Genomic DNA, 22,875 nt, shown 5'->3' with positions numbered 1-22,875 from the left:
AGGTGCATAATGAAAAAATGAAAATCCTGCAACCCACCGACTTTTAGTAAATGGCTTAAAGAGTTAACATGGATTAACGATTGCAAGGAACAATAAATACTGAGACTGCCCCATGTGTCCAGACCAAAGTACATTTGGTGTGAATTTAGAGAATACCAGACTAAAGATGAAGCTTGGCGAAAACACTAATGCTTCGGATTGGACATTGGGAAAACGAAATGCTGATTGTGTTGATGTATCATGTACTACATCGTAAATGTGCCTATTGATTGTATTTGCATTGTCATGCTGAACTTAAATAAAAGTTTTAAAAAAAATAATACGTATTGCAACTTGTGATCAGCTGTGTAAATAATAAAAAAAATTGGTAAACAAAATCTTTACCTGTGGTATAGGTTTACCCATTGTAAATGGTAGGTGTAGGTGATTGTTTTATTTTTTATAGAAAAAGTAAAGATTACTAGTAACATGTTATGATTGGGAACATTGATAGAAAAGTGTAGTAAACAAAACATGCAATGTTAAAAATGTATGAAAGGGTAAAAGTGTATGCCTTCCGAAAAGTCATAGATGCTGGCTATGCCAATGCTTGAATAAACGTTGTCTATGTGCTCAAATCACGAAAATCCTCTTTTGAAATACTTTCTTTGCAATTGCGCCATCTGCAGGAATGTTTTCGCCTCTTTAGAGGTTCTGACTTAAGAAAGGCACTGGTGTCATCAATGCAGAAAATGAAGCATTTCAAAGGTATGCTCTTGTGTGGTCGAGGTACTTTTCAAATCCCACGTAACGTAAAAGGTACGGCGACATCAGCAGCTCTTCAACACAAAGTTAAAATGGCAATTCCGGACTAAAATTCCACAGGCTCTTACCAGCGCTGTGGCACATTATTCTCTTTAACATACAGATACTTAAACAAACGTATATTCATCTTTTAATAAAATGCGTGTATTACGAATAAGAAAATGCATTTGAGGCAATCTCTCTTCTATTACTTTCTTGGTCTGTTAAGACGTGCACTGGAATCCATACAAAATAGTAATGTAGCAGTGACTGCCATATAAAAACTGTCAGTGGTTGCTGTTTTTTCTTTCACCTGGGCACACATCCAGACAATACACATAATCATTTCTGCATCCGACAACTATCTTTGTGCCACACACCACAGGTGAAGAAAATACTTCTCCGGGAAGTCTGTATGTAGTCCTCAAAAGTCCACTTTCAGCAGCAAGGATCCATAGCGTCCCATCTGTCGAGGCTGCCGCTACCAAAGACTCGTCATGGCCACAGAAAATAAACGGAGTTGCATACACTTTCGAGGTTGTTTGAAACACCCAAAGCAAGTTGCCCAGTGCGTTACAGCAGTACACGTTTCCGTCATGTGACCCAAAATGTACTTCTTGTCCAGCTAACCTAGAGATGGATGGTGTGGAAAAAACGGGTCCGTTCGTGGCAAATTTCCATTTCTGCAAAAAAAAGAAGGGGAAAAATGCCATGTTTTACAATGTTATAAATGTTATATTTTTTATTTGAATCTCCAATCTATGAACACAAGTTTAAATGGCAAGAATTCACATCTATAAAAACGTTAAAGATTAGACAGACTACAGATCAACAAGAATGATAACAATACAAGTCATGCATGTAACAGGCTACGACAGAGTCCTTTTACATGCATTTGTAGTGCAAAGCTGCCATTAGCCATCAAATAATCACCTATTTGACAGATGGCAATGACCCCTTCTGAATGAAGATCCACCCCTTCCAGAATATGCATCTCTCCACCATTGTTAGGTGTTCACATTAACTCCACGTCCCCTCTTCTTCGTCCCTGTGCTTACTCTTGAAGGGCTCTGCTCAGTGTCATATTTAGGCTTTCTGATGCACTAGGCCCCCCAACTTTTCTCCACCCCTTTGGCAGACTGTGCACCTTTTACCCAATTCCGTCCCTTCACCAAAATCTGCCCCCGTTGGGCAAACTACCTTCACCACCATCTTGTCCCAGTTTGGCGTGATAACAGCATAAGGACATGTTTAAGGCTGAGGGGATACAAAAAGTTACTGCTTCCACTCTGTCAATTCAAGTTTATTATCTTCTAAGGTTTGTTAGTTGAAAGGGTGTTTTCTGATCTCTAAGGATTTGAAGAAGACAGGGTGTTCTACTTTTGAGTGCACTAGAGCAACTTGTTGAAGAAAATTGCCTACTTTTGGTTATGTAAACCCCAGTTCCTTTGAAGTTTCAGCATAAAAAGGGCTCAATGCCATGTTCAGGGGCAGGCTGTGTGATTTCAAAGTCCTTTCTTTATATCCGCCACGCCTGCCCACGGTTGTGATTTTGGGCGCGTAAATTATGGGACCCTGTTAACGTAGGCTCCACGAGCAGGGGGAGCGGGCCAAGTATGAGGTGATTTCACCTCAGGTGCTGAGGGAGCTCCCCTGTTGGTTAGCGAAAATGGTAGCGCCGTTTGGGCATATCAGCCCGAAGGAGGATCGCATCGAGAGACCCAGGAGAGAGGAGAAACCAGGCAGAAGCCCACACTTCTCCGGAGGATCTGGAGGACACTGAGGCCGTCTGTTGAGTCGGGGACTCCCTCCCCAGTCACCTTAGACCGTCCGCCTATCGGTGGGTTGGCTGCTCTCCTTCTTCCCCATCTGGGACTGAGAGGGAGAGCAAGCCAGAATAGGGACAGGCATTACTCGGCTGACACTGCAGCCAGGGCCGTTCAGGTCGGAGAGAACCGAAGGGCAACGAGGATACCAGGCCCGCATGGGACAGAGTGGTTTTACCCACGGGCCGGGTGTTTTGTTTGTTTGGCCAAAAGTACTTGGGTGCTCTTAGGGGTGTTCTCCACATGGTGGCGCAGAGGTAGAGTTTTGTTTTCCTCCTCTTTCCGCGTTTCCAGAATCTCGCCTCATTCGGTCGGGCAGCGTATTCCGTCTGTTTTTAGTCGCCACTGTTCTGACACGAGAGAGATTAGTGACGGCCTAGGTTGGTTGTTTGGCACATGGGGAAGCATTCTCTCCCAGGGGATGCCAGTGATCAGAACTGTTCAATATTTACCAAGGGTGGAAGCGTTCTGTCACGAAAAATATCAGTGACGGACTAAGTTGGTTGTTTGGCACATGGGGAAGCGTTCTCTCCCAGGAGATGCCCGTGACCAGAAGTGTTAAATATTTACAGAGGGTGGAAGTGTTCTGTCACAAGAGAGATTAGTGACGGACTGCGTTGGTTATTTAGCACATGAGAAAACATTAATTACCAGGGGAATACCTGTGACCAGTAATGTTATGTATTTATCAAAGGAAAAGTGTTCTGTCACAAAAGAGACTAGTGACAGGAAAGGTTATCTAATTAGCACATGAGAAAACGTTTATTACACAGGGGACACATGTGACCAGTAATGTTATGTATTTATCAAAGGTAAACGTGTTCTGTCACAAGAGAGACTAGTGACAGGAAAGGTTATCTAATTAGCACATGAGAAAATGTTCATTACCAAGGGAATACCTGTGAGAAATAATGTTATGTATTTATCAAAGGTAAAAATGTTACGTCACAAGAGAGATTAGTGACAGGAAGGGTTATTTAGCACACGAAAAAATGGTAATTACATAGGGAATATCTGTGGCCAGTAATGTATGTATTTGTCAAAAAGGGCAGTGTTCATTCAAAAGAGAGAAGGTTGACAGGAAAAGTTATCTATTTAGCACATGAGAAACGTTCATACAAAGGTAGGTGATGGGAGCAACTCTGTCAGGGATCTAATGGTGTGATAGAGACCCAATGTATGCATTGTTTGATTTGACCCACTGTCTTTATATAAAACAAAAGCGGGCCCCCGCTCAAACAAAACAAAGAAGTCTGTGTTTGTTTATTGGTCTTTGACACCCTATCTGCTTTGGTTAACAGGGCAAACCCCCCCTCCCTGCAAGAGCCCTCTCTGAGTAGCTTCCTCCTGGTGGCCATCTCACCCCCTTGGCTATACCAAACTCTGGCACATGCGTGCACTAAGGTGTTACCCTCCCATACTCAGGTCTCCTACAGGTAGCTATTCACTCACTCTTACAGGAAGAAATTAATAAGAGTAACACTACAGGGAGAAACACCTTACACTTTGAGAGAGAACCATCTTTTAGAGGAAGTGATCAGAACATAAGGGTTCTGCCAACTGGAGGAATTTCGGTTTCAATGTTAGTTTCTGGATTCTCGTGAGTTGCCTGCTCTTACCTCATGAGAAGCGCTTAAACTGATCTGTAATATGAATGTTTCAGGCAGCATAACTAACAATTTTTTCATGTGCTCTTGTCAAATGGTAAAGTTCACATACAAAATATATGCAGGTATTACAGGCACATCTTAATCTCATGTTGGTTAAAAAGAACAAAACCTCCTTCTCATGATTTGAATGTGGCGTTACAACTGCTGTGTTAGCATCGGGCATAACAGGCATAATGGAAATTACCACCTGCTGCAGCCCATGTACCTCCAATCTCTTGGGCTAGAACGTCATTAAAAGATCGTAAACTCACCAGTTACATTTTGAAAATCTGCTTGGGTATAAACACTTCAAAGGAGTAAAGACAGTTGAAGAATGTGCTTGGTACCTTTAGCTGAGCATCATCACAGCTAAGGGTGACCGTGAACATTCATGGGTGGTGTAAGGTTCAGAAGTACTAGCTTCACACAGTGGTGGCATGTTTGTTGGCAAAGACTTATTATAAAAGTAAAAGAAAAACCTATCTTGCCATATTTCTATGAGGGGTTGCCCTACCTCAACAGAAATACTAAGACTCTGTCAGGATGTCCAGTAAAGTAAAACATCCAACGCCTTGTGTCGAGACCCATTTCTGTCCTTTACACTCTAGAACACTTGTGTATGAGCGATAGAAATAAAATATCAATATCAATAGAATAACTAAGGAAAAACTGGGCGTCTTCTTGATCCAGGAGGAGGCTTCTCTCGTTCTGGATACAGGTTTTTAAATGCTCAGTTCTTGTTGAGAAAACACAATGAGTGATTCCTTTAACTTAAGTTAAAAGGTTCCTGACGCCTGTGTGTTACTTTCGCAGGCCTTGCATAGTTTCTTATGGGGCATCTACGACTTCATGTGGGTCCCAGACGCTGGTGTGCTGCTTTTGTGGGCCCTCTATCCCTGCTTCACTTAATGTCCACTTAAACAGACCTGGTGTACTCTCCTGCCAGGTACTGTTCCACATAGAATATTTCATAAAGTTTGTCTTAGGTTTTACAGTTCTTTCGCTATCTGCTTTTCAGGATTTTGGTATGTGTCCCTTTAATCTATATGGTGCCCTCCATGTCCTGCCAGCTGGCCCAACCCTTTCCCTACCTTTGGGAAAAGCTGTCGTGGTCTCTAGCCTGTCCTGGGAGTAGAGTGGGGCTTCTGCACTGCTTCCACGTTTAGCATCCTGTTTTCGGCAGCTCTGCAGTGGTAGGCTGTCTCTCGCGGCCTGACAGTGTCTCCTTCACTTCTCCTTGGGTCTCTTGCCACAGAAACAGCCTGTGGTTCCTCGCTCCTCCAGGTTGGCTTGGCAAGGTACGCAGTCCTTCCTTGCTTTTATATCGCTGGGGCTGCCTCTAATAGACTGTACCGCATCTGTTGGTTCTGCAGTGGGCTTTTGCCTCCTTGTCTGATCTTCGTCTCAATGATTGAATGTATTCCGCTTAGGTAAGCCTTACTCTTCCTCGTCCCAGTATGATCTGTGTGAAGTCCTCTACTCTACAGAGATACATAGATGTGTGAGGGATAATAGTGGGAGGGATAATAGTGGACTGAGTGTGGCGAGAGGAAAGAGGGGACACAAAATGGAGGGGGTGAATACCACGTTCTCCCAAGGCTAACGTTACTGGTCCCATGGAGGGCTTACCTCCCCATGAGATCCACCCACTGAGTACCACCCCAAAAGGGACTATCGGGTAGCAGTCTCACCTCCATGGCCTCATGGAAACGGGCTCCCCCGTGGGAGCATTGACAATACCCTGGGATTGCCACAGTGGGAAGCAACAATACTTTTCTTGTAGCTGTGTAGTGCAAGCTGCTTTCATAAAAACAAAATTAAGTAGTACATTCTTCCTACATTTTTGCGGTTTGTGCTGTAGCCCAAAATACCCAACATCCCAAGAGTGAAAGTGAGTAATGGGTCAGTGTATCCAGCACAACATAACCTTTGTGCGTGTGATTTAGGCTATGGGGCTTTCCAACTGGCTTCTATGGTAAAATTCTTAACCCCTTAAAATTAGCCAAACTGTGCACTAAATAGGACCATTTTAAGACTTGTGGGTTATAGATATGGAGGTCCTGCTGTCATTTGAGGTACTGATTAACAGTAAACATCCTACCTTACATTTAAAATCCATAACCTTTACTAATTCATGCAAAGGTTACTTATAAACATAACAGTTATGCATTATGTGTCATACTTTGCAGTTGTTCTCCTGGTAGTAAAGAGCATGCAAATGAATGTAATCAAAACCCAGCAGGGCTCCCCTTTGACGGCTTAGAACTGGGCAACTTCAGTAAAGATGGCTGACAATTTGTTCTCTCCCACCCGTGCATCATTTCACAGGCTTCTTCATGCAACTGCGCATTTAGATTTTCTCTTTGCTGTTTTAACTTCTGTACTATCTTTTTCATGCTCATTCCTTTTAGATGGCCACAGAAGTCTGAAATGTGGGGCAAGGGAGGGAAAGTAGTAAATGCTTCTGAACATCATTTTATTGCTCATGTGTGGGAACTCTGTGTTTGGCTTAAGCATGGGTTTGCTGCTTCGCCAGTAGATATGTTTGCCCCGACAAATAAAGTAGTGTGGTGGCGGAGTCTGAGCTAGAGACACTGTTTCTGCTTGAGCTTCTTCAATTTCATTTCATTTTTGTTTTTTAATGCTTTATTTTTTCACTTTACTGAAACAAACATTGAGTCCAAGCCAAACAGTGACCCACCATAAGCATGACACAACCTAAATCGGCAATATGCATTACAGAAGAAACAATCCACAGTTCTGTAGAACATGATTACCCAACCGATGTAAACAGATACTGAACATTCAGTGCCCCCACCTCTACGGGCATGCAATGGTAGAGTCCGAATAACTGCTATCTCCATATCATGTCAGTATGCAACGTCCTCCAGCCACATTTGCATGCTGGGCGGGTAGCCCCTACCCCAGAACACAGAGACCCTCCTGCGAGCCATCACCAACAGCGTCTGACTCCTGCGGCACATTCCTTGTGCACCCCAGGAGTGCCACCATGGAATTGGGATCTAGCGGTTTCCCAATATTCAGTGAGATCTTAGCCAGGACGTCCACCCAATACCGGGAAATCAGCAAACACTCCCAAGCCAGGTGACAAAACCCTGCCGGACTACTACCACACCTAGCTCACAAGCCCAGAGTGGAAGGAAAATGCCTGTGGAGCCGGCAGGGGGATGGTACACCTGATGTAGAAAGTTAAAGTGAATCAGCTTAAATATGGAGTTTAGAGACACTTTTTGGGTTTGACATAGCACATACTCCCAATCGTCATCCGGGGTGACCCTGCCAAGATCCCATCCGCCAACGCTGCTTCAGTGCTTCCCCATCCCACAGAATGTCTGCCATAAAGCTGCCATGTAGCTGTGAGATCAGGTGTCCCTAACACCGCGATTGAATCAACCCATGCAGTAATGCCGGCGTAGGGGGCTGTTGAGGAAACAAGGGGAACATTGCCTTACAGACATTCAGATACCTGGAAGTAAAGAAACATGTTCAAAGCGGTACTCCCATCCCTGTCTTTTGCCTGGTGCAGTGAAAGAAACACATCTTCAACTAAGAAATCCCAATAGGTGGTGACACCAAGCTTCTCCACCCACTTCAAGTAAGCCCTCTCCCCTGTGATGACCATACCCGCTACATACCTAACGGGAAGAAGGGGCGAATACAAGGTATCAATGCCCATCCTGCCCGCCACCTTCTTCCTGGTCGCACAGTTGACCCTCACTACATTCAGAGATCCAGACACCACCTTCGAGGCCCCAAGGACCACCGAACATAATTGATAGGGGCGGTCAGTGTCTTCTCCACTCGCACATGAGGGTGGATAAACTGGGTGGAGTACCAATGCGCCAGGTTGTCAGCTTGCACTGCCCAGCAGTAGCATTCCAGGTCCCATAGGGCCAGGCCCCCCTTCTCATAGAGCTGTTTCAGTGCGGCATACGCTACCGTGGCAGGCTTCCCATACCAGATCAAGTCAAGAATAAGCCCCCGCAGCCGAAGAAAAAAAACCAGTGGAGAGAAACAGTGGAACATTGAGAAAGAGGTAGAGGAATTTAGGAAGAATAATCCTTTTGACAATCGAGATTCGGCCCAACAGTGTAAAAGCGAGTGCCCGCCACCTTGGCCTGGAGAGACCCAATCACCCTGCCATGGTTATCCTGAAACTGCTCCTCCCAGTCATGCGATATTGCCACCCAAAGGTACCAAACCCCAGTAAACTCCCACTAAAATCGTCTTCAAATGCCACTTTCCCATCCGTAAGTGGGAAAACCACTGATTTGACGTGGTTAATCCTCAAGCCCAAAAACTCCGCAAACGTAACCACCTCGCGCATCACCGGGCCAGATTGTGCATCGGATTGTTGAGGAAAAGGGCGACATTGAGTATAAAGAGATGATCAACCTATGGGGCCCCAACTGTAATCCCGCTGATTATGCCTCTCCCTCAAGGTGGCCACCAATGGCTCCATTGCTAGAGCCAAAAGGAGCAGTGACAGTGGACAACCCATTCCGCGTCCCACGCCCCATGTCGAAACTCTCGGACTTCCGATGCCCCACCACAATCCTCGCCGTCAGGTTAGCATACAGGAGTGGCACTAAAGAGACACCGCAGGCACCAAGCCCAAGTTTCTGAAAGACTGCAAATGGGGCCATTCAACACAGATGAAGGATTTTTTGGCGTCCAAAAACACTGCAGCCACCTGTGACTCCGGCTCCAGCTGCGCCAGGACCCGGAAAGAACGACGCAAACCATATGTGGTGTCCCTTACCGGGCACAAACCCAGCCTGGTCCACCTACACCAGTCCTGGCATGAAGGAGAGAAGTCGGCTGGCCAACACTTTGGCAAAAATCTTATTATTCACGTTAATTGAGGAGAGTGGCTGGTCGGAGGTGCACTCCTCGCCGGGTTCCCTTTCTTGTGTAAGCGGATATTATCCTCCCGTAGCGAAGGGGGAAGAGTCACCAAGGCGAGGGACTCTGTGTATACCCGCAACAATATAGGGGCCAGGATGAGCGTGTTGCCTTGTAGAACTCTCCCGAAAAGCCGTTAGGGTCAGGGGACTTTGACCCAGGAAGCTTCGTATTACCGCCAAAACCTCCTCCAAGGAGCACTCAAGATTGATGGCTTCACAGAGCAGGGCGCCCACACAATACACCTCGATGCCCTCTAGGAAGCACTAAAAGCCGCCCGTGTCCTGCGAGTACCAGGAGCCATACAGGTGTCAGAAGAATGCATGAAATGCTGCAGTAATGTCCTCCTCGGCACAAATAGGACTCCCTTCGGGGTCCCTAATGCACTCCACCTGCGGATGCCTCCTGTCTGCTACCAGCAGCCGGGCCAGCAGGGCCGGGGCTTCTTTCCCTCTCCTTATTGCCAAACTAAGTGGCCCTGGCCAAGGAACTTAATCTCCCGATCAGAATTCGCCCTAAACCCATCCAACTCCCGCTGGAGCTCGATCTCCAGTGGACGCATACTGCCCTCCAGGTGCTTCAGGCACATCTAGCCTGCTTTCAGATCACCCCTGATCCGCAAATCATGTTTTCTTTGGCCATGCAGACGCCCCTGACATAGCACTTAAAGCACTGCCTGAGCACCCCCTGTGGGGAGACAGAGCCCTCATTATGCGTGAAATAAGCCACAATTTCATCTCGTAGTTCTTGACGAAACACAGCATCGTTCAACGCGACAGATTTAAAACGGCATGTGTAGCCCCTTTCCCTCCCCCACCAATCAAGCACTCCAGATCCAACAGTGAATGGCCAAAAACGGTCCGGGGGAGAATCTGACAGTTACCCTACGCAAGCTCACCATCACGGGACACCAGCAGGTAGTCAAGCCTAGAACTAGACCCACAAACCCAGGAGTGGAAGGTATAATCTCAAGCGTCCATGTGCTGCCTCCTCCAAACAGCCACCAGATTATAAATCGCACATATCTCTTGCACCTGTTTACTATGCCTGGATGGAGAGCCCTGGCCAATCCCAGATCTATCTAACATCGTGTCCAACACCAAGTTCAGGTCCCCACACTATAATGGCATCCCGACACTCCGCCAGCTGGATCATCAACCAGTCAAAGGGGTTGGCACTGTCAACGTTCGGCCCATATGTGTTAACCAACGCTACTTTCACCCCCTCCAGGACACCACAAACCAACAGGGCCCTCTCTTCATCTCTTGCTACCGAGACAGACCGGAACTTAGTACCTTTAGTAATCAATATAGCAACCCCACTCGCATAAAATGAATAGAAGGAAAAATGCCTGCGGCACCCCAACTGCGAGCCCCAGCAGGTTTCCAAAAAGGAAGTGAGATGAGTCTCCTGAATGAAGGCCATGTCCACCCAGTGCTTGCGGAGATACTGAGCAACCCTCCTGACCTTGAAGGTGCCCCCCATAATATTCCAGGTGGCTACCTTAAGCGCCATCCCCACTGCTATCCATGGGCCATACCTCATCCACCCATCCAGACAGTGCCGTTTTTGCTTCCAATTGTAGGACAGTGGACTACCTCATAAGGACTCGAACCCCCAAACGAAAACACAACCCAACCCAGCTATCCCCCTGGTGTCTCCCCACTACCCCACCCACACGGGCTAGCCGAATCCACCTGAAAAGCTCCCAATCAAGCAAACGTGAACAATGCTGCACTCAGCACGCTAGTGCCAAGCCAGGCATGCGTCGGCTCAACCACCCCATGATAGACAAAAAGAAATTCTGGAACAGCCCAGATCGCCGGATAACTTGCACCTGCCTCCTGTGATCACCACTCCAATATTAGGGCTGCCCCCCTCACACCCATAAGCCATCCTTCAGGGATCCACCTGGCCCTCCCAGCACTGATTTCCAGCACCATTCCGAGGCCTCGGATGATTTGGCTGGTGCACTCTGACTATTCCATACAGGAAGGCACTTGCCAACTTCAGGGTCATAAAAAATGGAGTCTTCCCCTTGTATTGGATCTGCAGCTTTGCAGGGAACAGCATGGAGCATAGAGTATTGAATGTTATTGTCCCGAAGACGACGCTTGACTCCTACAAAGGATCTCATTGAAGCCTACACCACTGCTGAGAAATCCGAGAAGACCTGGAATTTATCTCGATCATATTGGAGCTCTCCCTTCTGCCTGGCCAGTCAAAGAATTGTGTTGCAATCCCTGTAGTTCAATCAGCACGGTATGATGGGATGCAAGAGCCCAGACAGTGGCCGTGCCACTGGTATGCAATGCGCCTTCTCAACTACAAACAGGGAGGAATGATCCGTTTTGCCAAAAACTGCTTTGCATAGGGATTGGACAAACTCCTCCATCCCGATCTGCCCCTGCCGCTTCCGGATCTCAACCAGCGTGACATTATTTCTGCGGGCCCAACCCTCCAGGTCTTCATGGCAGACACCGACTTGAGCTGCACCTCCATAACAAACACCCTAGCCAAGAGTGACACAGAGTCGTCCTCAAGCACGGACACCCTATGCTCCATCTCATCCAGGCAATCACTGTGCTTGTCCATCCGGTGCTGCAACAGGTCTACCTTGGAAGAAAGTGAGTCCAGCTTGGAGTCCAATTCGCCAATGCCGGTCTTGAGGTCCAAGAGTATCACCCTGATGTCCACCTCCGGCTCCCGAGCTGCCGTCTGGCCGATCTGATGCCATGGCCTCCGGCTCCCCCGCCTGGGGCTGGACCCGCATAGTCCTGGAAGAGGGGCCTCCCTCAAAGATAATCATCTTCTTGTATGACCTCAATGCACTTTTGTGGTTGGAATGCCCCTGAGGACCGAAGTCCATGTGTGGGAGATCTTAAGAGCCAATTTATATTTTTAAGATGCGTGTGTGCATTTTGCCAGGGTAGGATTTAGCTGGGCTGACTAAACTCCAGTAAGCATCCTGGAGGTTAGGCACATGGGCGACTGCTGTTGGTGGAGACTCGATGTGTGCCCAGCTAGACCGAGACATTTTTCCATAGGTTGTCACTGTATGCAAATGACAGAGGTGTTGCGGTACGTCAGGGGTTTCAGTGTGGACGGCTCTAAGAGCAGCTAGACTGGAATTGCATAACCATAGCTGCATTCTATAGTGCATGGATGGGAGGCCATGCCGTGGACTAGCAAGTGAAACTACAAGCAGCTGTGTCTTATTTATTTCATTACAACTCGACACAGAGTTCGGTTTGGTACATTGATGCAGCTCAGCTCTTCTCACTTACCTGACACTACTTAGCAGGAGGCATCAGGGATTTCATAGAGGACGGCTACGGGCTCTGGAGCAACCGAACCCGGAGAGGAGCAATGAGGGAACAGGCTGGAGATCAAAATGAAATTGTGATTGTGGAGAAAGCACCTTCTGGTATGATGGCATATAGAGGAGGCGGTGAGTGAAATTGATAAAATCGCACCTTTTCCGCAAGGTGTTTTATGTGATTGAGCTGGAGTGCAGGAATTGGGAAATACAAAAATAATAACAGCACAGGTTTACAACACAGACGTGCTAAACACTATAAATACCACAAGCTTGAATAACTGACAACAACTGTTTCCTCTTACAAAGGGCAGCATAATGGATGAGGCTCTGCAGGGTAGGGTAGAGCTGATCCTCGAAAAAGCAGACTCTGCACCAGTTGTAGCTTCACATATACCCGAGATGGAACAAGGAGACACCCAAAGTACTCAGACCTTACTTGTTCCACCTTTATCACCATTCGTACCACTCCTGCAGCCCGGCCAATCCATTCAATCCACCCACCAAGGAATGCAAGACTCACACACAGTGACTGTGTCAATGGGCACCCCTGCAGCCACAGCAATAAAAAAACTAAATAAAATGACATACTTTTGTGGGGGGGGGGGGGGTGACACAAAAAATACTAAATGCCCAAAACAAAAATTGGACATGTGAGCAGGGTGCAATGAGGGATGCAGACATTTTGGAGGAGGCGGCTGTGGTGTGGGCTGAAGGCACCCAACAGATGAGATAATGTTGTTACCTCCCACAGCACACTCCCTGCGGTCTAAGGGGGAGGGGGGAGGAGTGACAGATGAAAGGTGGTATTGCCCACATTGGTGCTTACAGATTACCAGATTCATACACTAGTACTCCAGGGGTGGCGAAACAAATCCAGGAAAATACATCAAACTAAACACTGGAAAATAGCCCGAATACAGACATACAGAGAATAACTCAGATTATCCAGATGGTGTATTCAGGCCTCCTAACAACCAATGTTATGGCTGGGAATTATAAAAGCATTGGAGATTTTTGAAAGAACTCTGGATGATCTGGAGATGGAATTCATTCGATCAGAAGCCGCAAGCCTGCCCCAGGGTCACCCTCATCAGTTGTCATCCCCATCCTGTACAGATTCAACACTCTCGGAATTAGACTTCAGGAGAAAGAGACTGCCTCATGAAGTGATAAGTATGAGTCCACCCAAAGGAGAAAATGTTAACGTAATGTCAACTTTAACAATCGCACTGGCCCCATTCATGAAACTATACGAGTCGATCAATGACGGCATTAAAGATCATGCTATCCTTTTGGCTTTTGGCCATGCTGCATTCGAAAATGATTTTCTAGAGGGATTTGTGACAGTTTTCAGGAGTGAACCATCGAAAAGTGGTAGAAAGACTTGACATGGTGTTGCGATGAGGAACAGGAATACTGCAGAATGCAGTCTGTCAGAAGTTGGCCCGGGTTGTGTGGGACTTGGTGCGATCCATTTAAGAGACTAGGGATGCCATGAGTAACAATGCAGCAGCGGATCAAGCGATGAATGAAGGCTGTGGATACTCACCTTCAGTATATGGGTGGGAGTGGGGCCAGATTGAGAGAGTGTGGTACTGTTGTCCGACTGTTCGAGCAGGGGTTCTTACTAGACCCGGAAGACGAGTACACCAGATGCATTCATTCTCATGGGCTGGGGTGACTTGCAAATTATTCCTGCAGGGGTGGGAGGAGTGGCATCTGTCAATATTGGTTGTTTGTTTCCAGCTTGAACAGGGCCTAGTTGGTCTGGCCATCCTTGCTTTTTTGAGACAGCTGTTTTTTACATTACCCAGATGTAAATCTGCATGGTTTGCAATGGGTTTTATTTTATTATTGATTCTGTGTGCTCTTGGAATGTTTTCATATGACGTGTACCCGTCTATAAATAAAACACATTTTTACATTTTTTTTTTAAAAAAAAGGAGTGAACCATCAGCCAGAACAGACTACGCCAGTATTCCCCCCTGAGGTACTAACCCATTTCCAGGACTCAAAAGAACATCTTGTCGGATAGAAGTTTGAAAGGGGGACAAAAGAACTTCGGTTCAGATGGAAACAGACAACATAAAGTGCAAAAAAAGACCAGAGGATGTGGGTGTCATCAAGATCATCAGCGCGAGTGATGGCTGCGAAGTGGAGCATGATACAAAGTTGTTACCTACTAGAGATACCATATCTGCAAACACAATGGGGTCTCGGGTGGATATCCAATTGGATGAGTCGACACAGATAGGTCTTAGATCAGAGAAACAGGACCAAGTAGGGGAAGTGCAATTAGAAGAAGTGCAAAATGATGTGGGGGGAATGCAGAGTCACAGGAGAAGTAGTCTGGGTTTGTTTGTTTGTTTGTTTTATTCATATTTATATAGTGCACAACAGCCCGAGGACATTGTGGCACTTGTTACAGTACAAAGCTTAGTTACTTAGTTACATGGTCATTAGCAATGTATATACAGGTTGCAATATAGTTACACAGTCATTAGCAGTATATATGCACAAGTTACAATATAGTTATATTACATTTGTGTTAAATTACAATATACATGGCAGAAGTGGAGGAGGCAGTCCTCCACTTGCTAGTTGAGGAGAGTGGCCTAGAGGTTGTTGTGGAAGACAGAGATGGAAGTTTCAGCTCTAAGGGTGGCAGGGAGTGAGTTCCAGAGTTTCGGTGCAATATAGGAGAAACCTAGACCTCCCGCTGTGGCTCTCTTTATGCGTGGTATGTGTAGCTGGTTGGTGTACTGAGCTCTGGTGGGGCGAGTGGATATGGTCCTTGATATTGCTTCAGATAGGTATGCTGGAGCGGTTTTGTTGATGCACTTTTGAGTGATGGTGAGGATTTTCAGAGTAATACCGTCTTTGACCAAGAGCCACCGTGCTTCACGTCTGGCATGGGATATATGGTCTCTTCTAGGGATGCTCATGGCGGCTCTGAGGGCATTGTTTTGTGTGGTTTGCATTCTGTGAATGTTTTTGGCGGAGGTGCCAGCTAGAAGGGCGTTGCAATAATCAATTTTGGCTCCTATAGTTGCTCTAGCTATGGCCAAGCGGTTGGGGTGGATAATGGCATTGATGAGTTTGGTGCTGAACGCTGATGCATAGGCTATGGTGCTGACTTGTTTGTTTATCGATAGATTTGCATCAATGTGAACACCTAGAGTCTTGACAGAGGATGATACGGAGAAGGTTGAGTTGTCTATGTTGAAGTCGTTGTATTGGGGGCTTAGTTTCGATAATGTGTTTGTCTGGCCCAGGATGAGAATTTCAGTCTTCTCCCCGTTAAGACAGAGGCCACTGATTGCCATCTAAGCTTGGATAGTGGCATAGATGTTGTGGAGGGCTGTGGCGTCTTGGTGATAAAGTCCAGATAGGGGTAAAAGTACTTGAGTGTCGTCTGCATAGTTTGTATTTGCAACACCCATGGAGTCAAGTAGGTCGAAGAGGGGTTTTGTGAAGAGGTTATAGAAGGTGGGGGCTGTACAAGATCCTTGGGGGACACCGCAGTTTATAGTGGTAGATCTGCGTTAGCTGTGTCGGAGTAGACCTTCATGGCTCTTCCTTCAAGGAAGGAAGTGATCCAGGATACTGCTTCATTAGAGAAATGGGCTGCATGGGTGAGGTGGGTGGTGAGTTTTTGGTGATCTACCAGGTCAAAAGCAGCTGATAGATTGAGGAGGAGGAGCAAGGCAGGTTTGCCTTTGTCCATGATCTGTGAGATTTGATTTTTTAGGTCTAATAAGGCGGATTCTGTTCCATGCCCGACACGGAAGCCAGATTGTCTTTTGCCTAGTATGGAGTTAGCTTCTATGTATGATTGGATCTGGATGTGAGCTGCTTTGTCCAGGATTTTTAGGAGGAACAGGACTGTCGTTATCGGTCTGTAGCTGTTGGGTTGCGCTGGGTCAAGTGTTGCCTTTTTTCGAAGTGGCCGCACCCAGGCATCCTTGAAATTGGTTGGGACAGTTCCTGTTTGGAAAGATGCATTAATGAAGGCAGTAATCATGGGGTGCTAGGTCATTGGCGCATTCCTTGATGATTTTGGGAGGGCAAATGTCTGCTTTGCAGAGGGATGGTTTGTGGTTTTTGATGAGATTAAGGACCTCAGGTTCAGTGACGTTTCTGAAGGAGAACTGAGCGTGATTGAGATTACTACGCTTGTCTTGTGTAGGGTGGTAGGTTTTTTGGTTTGGGAGGGCTTTGCAGTGGTTTTGGATTTTGTTCTGGAGGAGTTGTTCTGGAGGGTACTATCGACGAGGTCCTACCCACTCTTCGGACAGAGAAGGAATAAAAGACACCCTGAAAAAAGATTCCTAAGCAAGCGAAAAAAACAACAAATACAAAAAAAGATGAGATCCAAAGATTCACAATTTTTTTTAACATAATCGGTCTGTGCCTCCTCCATCCCCTCAACAGGTAAAGACCCAGAAAACTGTCAATTCAGACCTTGAACAAACGGTGTGCAGAGAAAGACGCCTAGAGGAAAAAGAAGAAGGTTTTTCAGTGGATCCTTTGTTAGATAACTCGGTATATACATAGAAGAAGAAGAGGCCACTTCAAAAGGAACTGGACAGATCAGAACTAAAGCAGTCTCAGCTTTACCCAAAGAAGTGATTCCTCGCTCCGCACAGGAACAAAATTCCCCAGGATCAGTTCTTGACTTTGGCAGAAAAGCGGCAAAGGGCAGATGTAGAGTTTAGTCAAGATTGGAAAAGAAACTCACTCAGTCCTCAGAAACTCCTTAGGGATAAATGGAGAGGGGGCCGGCTGGAAAACAAAGCCGGTGTTGAGGCAGAACTTATTTTCCTGGAGAGCTTACAAAACAACTTGGTTGTAAATAGGGCAAATGTGATAGAACTATTCCACTGTATCCTGGGCCTGGAGCAAATTGATCCAGTGATATAAATTCAGTTGAATTTTTGAGTGGGAAGTATTTAGATCACGTTTACTTACATATTGGCTTGGCTATGGTGAGGCAAGCATTGCTCGAGAATGCTCCATGGCTACTACCATATGGGTTTGACTTAACAACAGCGACTAATGAACGACCAGTAAAGCAAAACAAGCACACCAAAGACACGTAAAAGTGGAAGAGACCTAAGTCAAATGGGGAACTGGAGTGTTTAGGGAACCGTCAAAGGTCTCTCCTGGAAAACAGGGCAAAGAACAGAGGGAATCGCGAACTGAGAGTGATGATCGAAGCAAATAGTTGTCTGGGGAGAAAAGTACTAATTCTAATCAATATCAGTTGAGGAGGGAGGTCCACCCAGATCTCCAATTTGAGAAATATGATCTAATTTGTTTACAGGAGACATGGCTTTGCCACAAGCCTTGTCTGGACGGTTTCTCAATTATGTTGAACCCAGCCAAGAGGGGTCAACTTGGTATACCCTCACCAAGACTCTTAATGGCAATAAAGAATGTTAGCAGTGTGAAATATAGGTGAAATTTGCAATCCAAACCCATATATGCAAATGGAAGAAGTGATTTGGGAAAAATCTGTTTATTTGGATGCTAAATGTATTATATTTATTAATTTATACTGAATCCTGCTGAAATATCTGCGGTAGATTTTATTGATGCTGTGATTGAAGTGATAGATGAGGGTTATGCGAGAGGGGCCATCGATTATATTGTGTGGAGATCTAAACATCACCTGTAGAAACAAGAGCGGTGGTCTGTTAGTGGATGAAACGCCAATTATGAAACCTTTGGAAAAAAGAGCGTTAACTTGGTTGAATCTCATGAAGTCTAGGGATCTCCACATATTAAACAGACAAAACTAGGGAGATATCAGACTTGGAATGCGTGGAACACAAACAGCGGTTCTAGATTATAGTTTGGTTTTAAGAAACTTGCTGAACAGCATAAAGGATCAACTGGTTGTTTACATGAAAAATAGTGATCACAACCTATTAAGAATGCGTTGGGTGGGTCAAAATAAAACGCTAGTCCTTGGGGATCTGTCATCCAGGTGTCCAGGACATGGCCATCGCTAGTCCTTGGGGATCTGTCATCCAGGTGTCCAGGACATGGCCATCGCTTTTGGATCCAGTTCCTGGGGGGTGGACCAATGCGGAGGATCACCTGGGTGAGGGGTCTTCAGGGAGTGAGACACCAAATGGCAAGACACAGTATCCCCTTCCCTGTAACACCTTTACCCCATCCTACCAGGTAGGATATTCAGGAACTCTACCCTCCACCCCTTTTACAACACAAACACTTTCACACGGACAGCCCACTATGCGAGAAAACAGACTAACATCCGAGCCATATACCTGATGTGTCCCAATAAAATGGTCAGGCGAGGTCAGGCAATTACTGACCATCACACACACCCGACTTCCATTAATCTTCCCCACACAGATACAAGGCGGAGTACGAGAGCACACTCTGAGCGAGGCAAAGCAAAAAAGGAAACAGCAGTTTCGAGACAGCAGCTGAACAAGAGAAGAAAGACGGCAAAACAGAGGGTGATCGCAAGGAGGCAAGTTCCCTTGACCTTTTTTCGACATGGAACCGTTACTTTTCAGAAACCTCAAGAATAGAATGCGGGGAACCAGGCTGAAGAAGCCGGCATTGTGTGTCTGAAATACCCAGGGCCCTCAAATGTCAATAATGAAGGCGGGGAGAAGCACTAGTCGCCATGGTACCAACCTTGGCCCCAAGAACAAAGTAGTGTCGGTGAAATCAACACAGCCGGAGGGTTGGGGAGACTGATACAAGACCGGTCTGTGTTGAAAGCAAGGTTGCAAGCAGCAACATTGTATGGCGAGTGCTGGAACGAACATTGTTAAAACGCATGTGATAAAAGACTCAAGTAAAGTTAAACTGCTGATGCGTGATTGAACTTTCAAAGCAGACACAATACCTTTTACAGAGTGGTCCGGCACTGTGTGGGTGTTCAATCAAAGGTCTCTGTAAGGTATCCAGCTGAGAAGTGGCAAAAGTGAAAGTGAGAAAAAAGCTTTATCAAGAAGAGACCGAGTAATTGTGAATCAAAGTGGTTCTGCAGCGGGTTGAGCACAATCCAGCGCACAGTCGAAAGTCTTCGATTTGTGAAGTAAAGAAAGCTTGGAAAAGTAGATAAAGTGGGTCTGAGCCCAGCAGAGAGGGACCGGTGTGAACTGAAAATCACCCGAGAAGTTGTATATGTGAAATCCTAAGAAGAAAGGAACTTTAATGTTTGTCGTGTTGCGTCAGGCCATCTGAAACAAGAGACTTTGAATGAAAAAGAGACTTAGGCAAAGAAGGTCCTGATGTTGAGGTTTTGAACTGCATCCTCGTGCTAGAGAAGCCAGAGAGTGTGCTAAGCTCGAAGGTGCCGCCTTGTCCTGTGCTGAAAACATGGGGAAGGGAAGCCAACGGCTTGAATATCCTGACATATTATTTCTTGAACACTTTCCTTTTGCATAACATTGTTTCCCACACTATTTGTATTTAGAAGTAAGGATTGGCAATACGTTTTTTTTTAGTATAGGCCCTTTTATTTTGATGGACTCGACTAGGACTGCGTTATTATTATTTGATGGTCGTAGCTTGCTCCCATCTTTAGATTTAGGATTAGATAATCGTTTTTCAAACCCAATTGAAGTTCAATAAACACCCTTGATCTGTTATCACTTGTGTCTGTCTTACTGTTTGATACCATGCCTTCCTTACAGTACATACCAAAAGTGGAAATTACGCAAGGGAGAAATCGACTCAGAATGAACAGTGAAAAGATCGAAATCCTCATTTCAGAGTACACTTGCTGTATTTCGACATGGAATGGGGAAAATATCGGCAGAGTTCTGGACTGCACTCCAATATTGCAGTGCTTCATAGAGACTGAAAACCGAAACGCCATCCACCATCGCCACATCTTTGGCGAAGCGGTGGTGAAAAAGCAGATGGAACTTAGAAAGGATCTGAGACAAATAAAAGAAGTGCTACCCTTTTGTGCACTCCCAGTAGTTAATAAGAGAAAACAAAGATATAAAAATGGGCTTCTCTTACCTAAGGATGTAATGTTCCAGGAAAATGCAGAAACTATGTTAAGAGCTATATGCAAAAAACAAACTGGCGAGATATGGAAGTTAATAAACCGTAATGACACTACCCAGATCGCCCTGCAATTAAATGGTGTACAAGAAAAAACCTGGATGCTTCATTTTAGTGCACTTTTTCAAGATCAGGAGTCAGAAATTACTAGTAACAAGTCTGAGCGCTTAAGAAAGGGAGCCTTCTTACAAAACAAGGAGGACATTAGTAAGAAGTACCCAGAGCTCTGGACTGACAGTCTGTGGATCTTCTTTGGCCAGGTAGTTAAAAACAGAGAAATAACCCAGTCGTGGATGACGTCTATAGTAATACCAATATTCAAAAAGGGCCATAGGGAGGACCCTAAGAGCTACCGCCCTATTGCCCTTTTGGATGCAGCAGGGAAAATCTTCGCCTCTTTACTGCTTTAGTCTGTAACGAAGTGGATGGTAGATACAAAGAAGAGTGACAGTCTTACAGACTGCTTTTGTTAACAACTTCTACCCGAATATTCTCAAGGGGAGTACCTTAGAAAAGAAGTTCAAATTATATTTGGCATTTGTGGACTTGGCTCAAGCCTTTGATAGTGTTATCTGGCATTTATTATGGATGAAGATGGCCGGGTGGAACTGCCCCAAAGGCATATTAGAGGCAATAAAGACCTTACACTCGGCTACATCATGAAGGTGAGACTGAACACTGCAGGTTCTTTCTCTGGCAGGATATTCACATTCAAGGGCTTTAAACAAGGCTGCCTCCTAGCACCTGTTTTGTTTAATCTATTTATCTCTGATGTGGGAGACACTAAGACAAGCCAGATTTTTCCACCCACGAATAGAAGGGAGACCAATAAACTGGATGCTATATTGATAGTTTATTTGTATAGTGCCTATACACACACACGTGTTTTAAAGTTCTTCAAGACAAGGGAGGCAGCAAGGGAAAAATACAATGACATTCTTACAAGGCCTTGCAACATTAAGAATGTGAAAACAAACTATCGTACTAGGCCAAACGACATTTCAGATAGTGCAAGAGCTTTGGACAATTATAAGGAGAGGTGGGGGCGAGGGAGTAGGAGATGAGACAGACAAGCGACTATCGTAAAAGGCCTGACGACATTTGTGGTAGTGCTGGAGATTGACAAAAGGCGAGGGGAGGTGGAGGGGGAAGGGAGGGAGAGGAACATAACATGCAACTATCGTACTAGGTCTGATATTTCTGGTCTACGGGAGATTGACAAAAGGTGAGGGGGGGAATAAAACAAGTGACTATCATACTAGGCCTGAGGACATTTCTGGTAGTGCTGGACATTTGACAAAAAGGTGAGGGAGAGAGGGGGGGGGAGGGAGAGGAACAAACAAGCAACTATCGTACTAGGTCTGACGACCATTCTGATAGAGTAAGTGCATAGAATATAGGGAGGGCAGGGGGGGGAGAGGAGAGAGGGAGGAAAAGACAGGGAGAGGAAGAGAAGACTAGAAACAGTGAGTGTTGTGAAAGAGAAGAAGCAAAGCCGGCGAAATACAGTGTTACAGAGCACATAAGGTGAGAGAGCACATCAGGATGCAGAGGTCAATACTGAACACATAATGTTGTAAGAGATCAGCAAGTGCAAGCCCGGCTTCAAGTTGTAGATGGGCATAACATGAATTAAGGTCACCATGATTACATGATGCTTAAGGAAGTCCAGCATGAGAACGAGATTCAAGATGGGTGACCAACATGAGTCCAAAAAGTCAAATCAAAGCATCAGCAACAAGGCGGTGATGGTGTCACCCTAATGTGTCAATACAAACTCCTACAGTGGGCAGGGAGGGATTGCTGGTGCGGGGGGGGGGGGGTAGCAGGAGAGGGCTGCCTTTGGGGGCTGGGGGAAAACAACAGGATGAAGGATCCAAACATACAGGCATCACATGCATACAACGGGGGGGCAGTGAAATACAGAGGCAGGCAGCATTACAGTAGCGGACAGGGAGCAGACAGGGGCCTTCGTTGTGGGCCTTTGGAGTATGGACCGGGTCCTGCCTACAGGTTGCTCCTATTAGTTAACAAGGAGCAAGGCAATGAATGGGAGGGGGAGCAGGGACTGGCGCAAGGCAGGTGGGTCAACAAACAAAATGAAGCGCGGGCGGCCATATTGGAGGGCCTGAGAGTCAATGAGCATAATTAGCAAAATCCACCTAAGATGGACAAACCTAAACAATAGGTGGCACACAAAGCGCAAGATTCATTCCAAAGGAAGGCACAGGCATAGAATCGTAATCAGCAAATTTAGAGCATAAAATTTTAAAGATGCGCACTACCGTGCATTATGCCCAGAATCATG

General features: G+C 45.9%; 1 protein-coding gene across 3 annotated transcripts in view; it reads right to left on the bottom strand.

The window, feature by feature from the left end:
• Window positions 1-908: 908 nt before the first annotated feature.
• The window catches only part of AASDH (aminoadipate-semialdehyde dehydrogenase), an 853,386-nt gene continuing 831,419 nt past the window's right edge, over window positions 909-22,875 (bottom strand). For all 3 annotated transcript variants that reach the window (XM_069631618.1, XM_069631617.1, XM_069631619.1), the window contains one exon: window positions 909-1,466. In XM_069631618.1, coding sequence (XP_069487719.1) covers window positions 1,071-1,466 — 396 coding nt within the window. In that variant the 3' untranslated portion in view covers window positions 909-1,070. The remainder of the gene's footprint in view (window positions 1,467-22,875) is intronic.

The sequence above is a fragment of the Ambystoma mexicanum genome, chromosome 6q, assembly GCF_040938575.1.
Source record: "Ambystoma mexicanum isolate Mex_15411 chromosome 6q, UKY_AmexF1_1, whole genome shotgun sequence".
NCBI classification, from domain to species: Eukaryota; Metazoa; Chordata; class Amphibia; order Caudata; family Ambystomatidae; genus Ambystoma; species Ambystoma mexicanum.
Note: the sequence above shows the minus strand (reverse complement) of the source record. Positions and strands in the feature narration are given on the sequence as shown.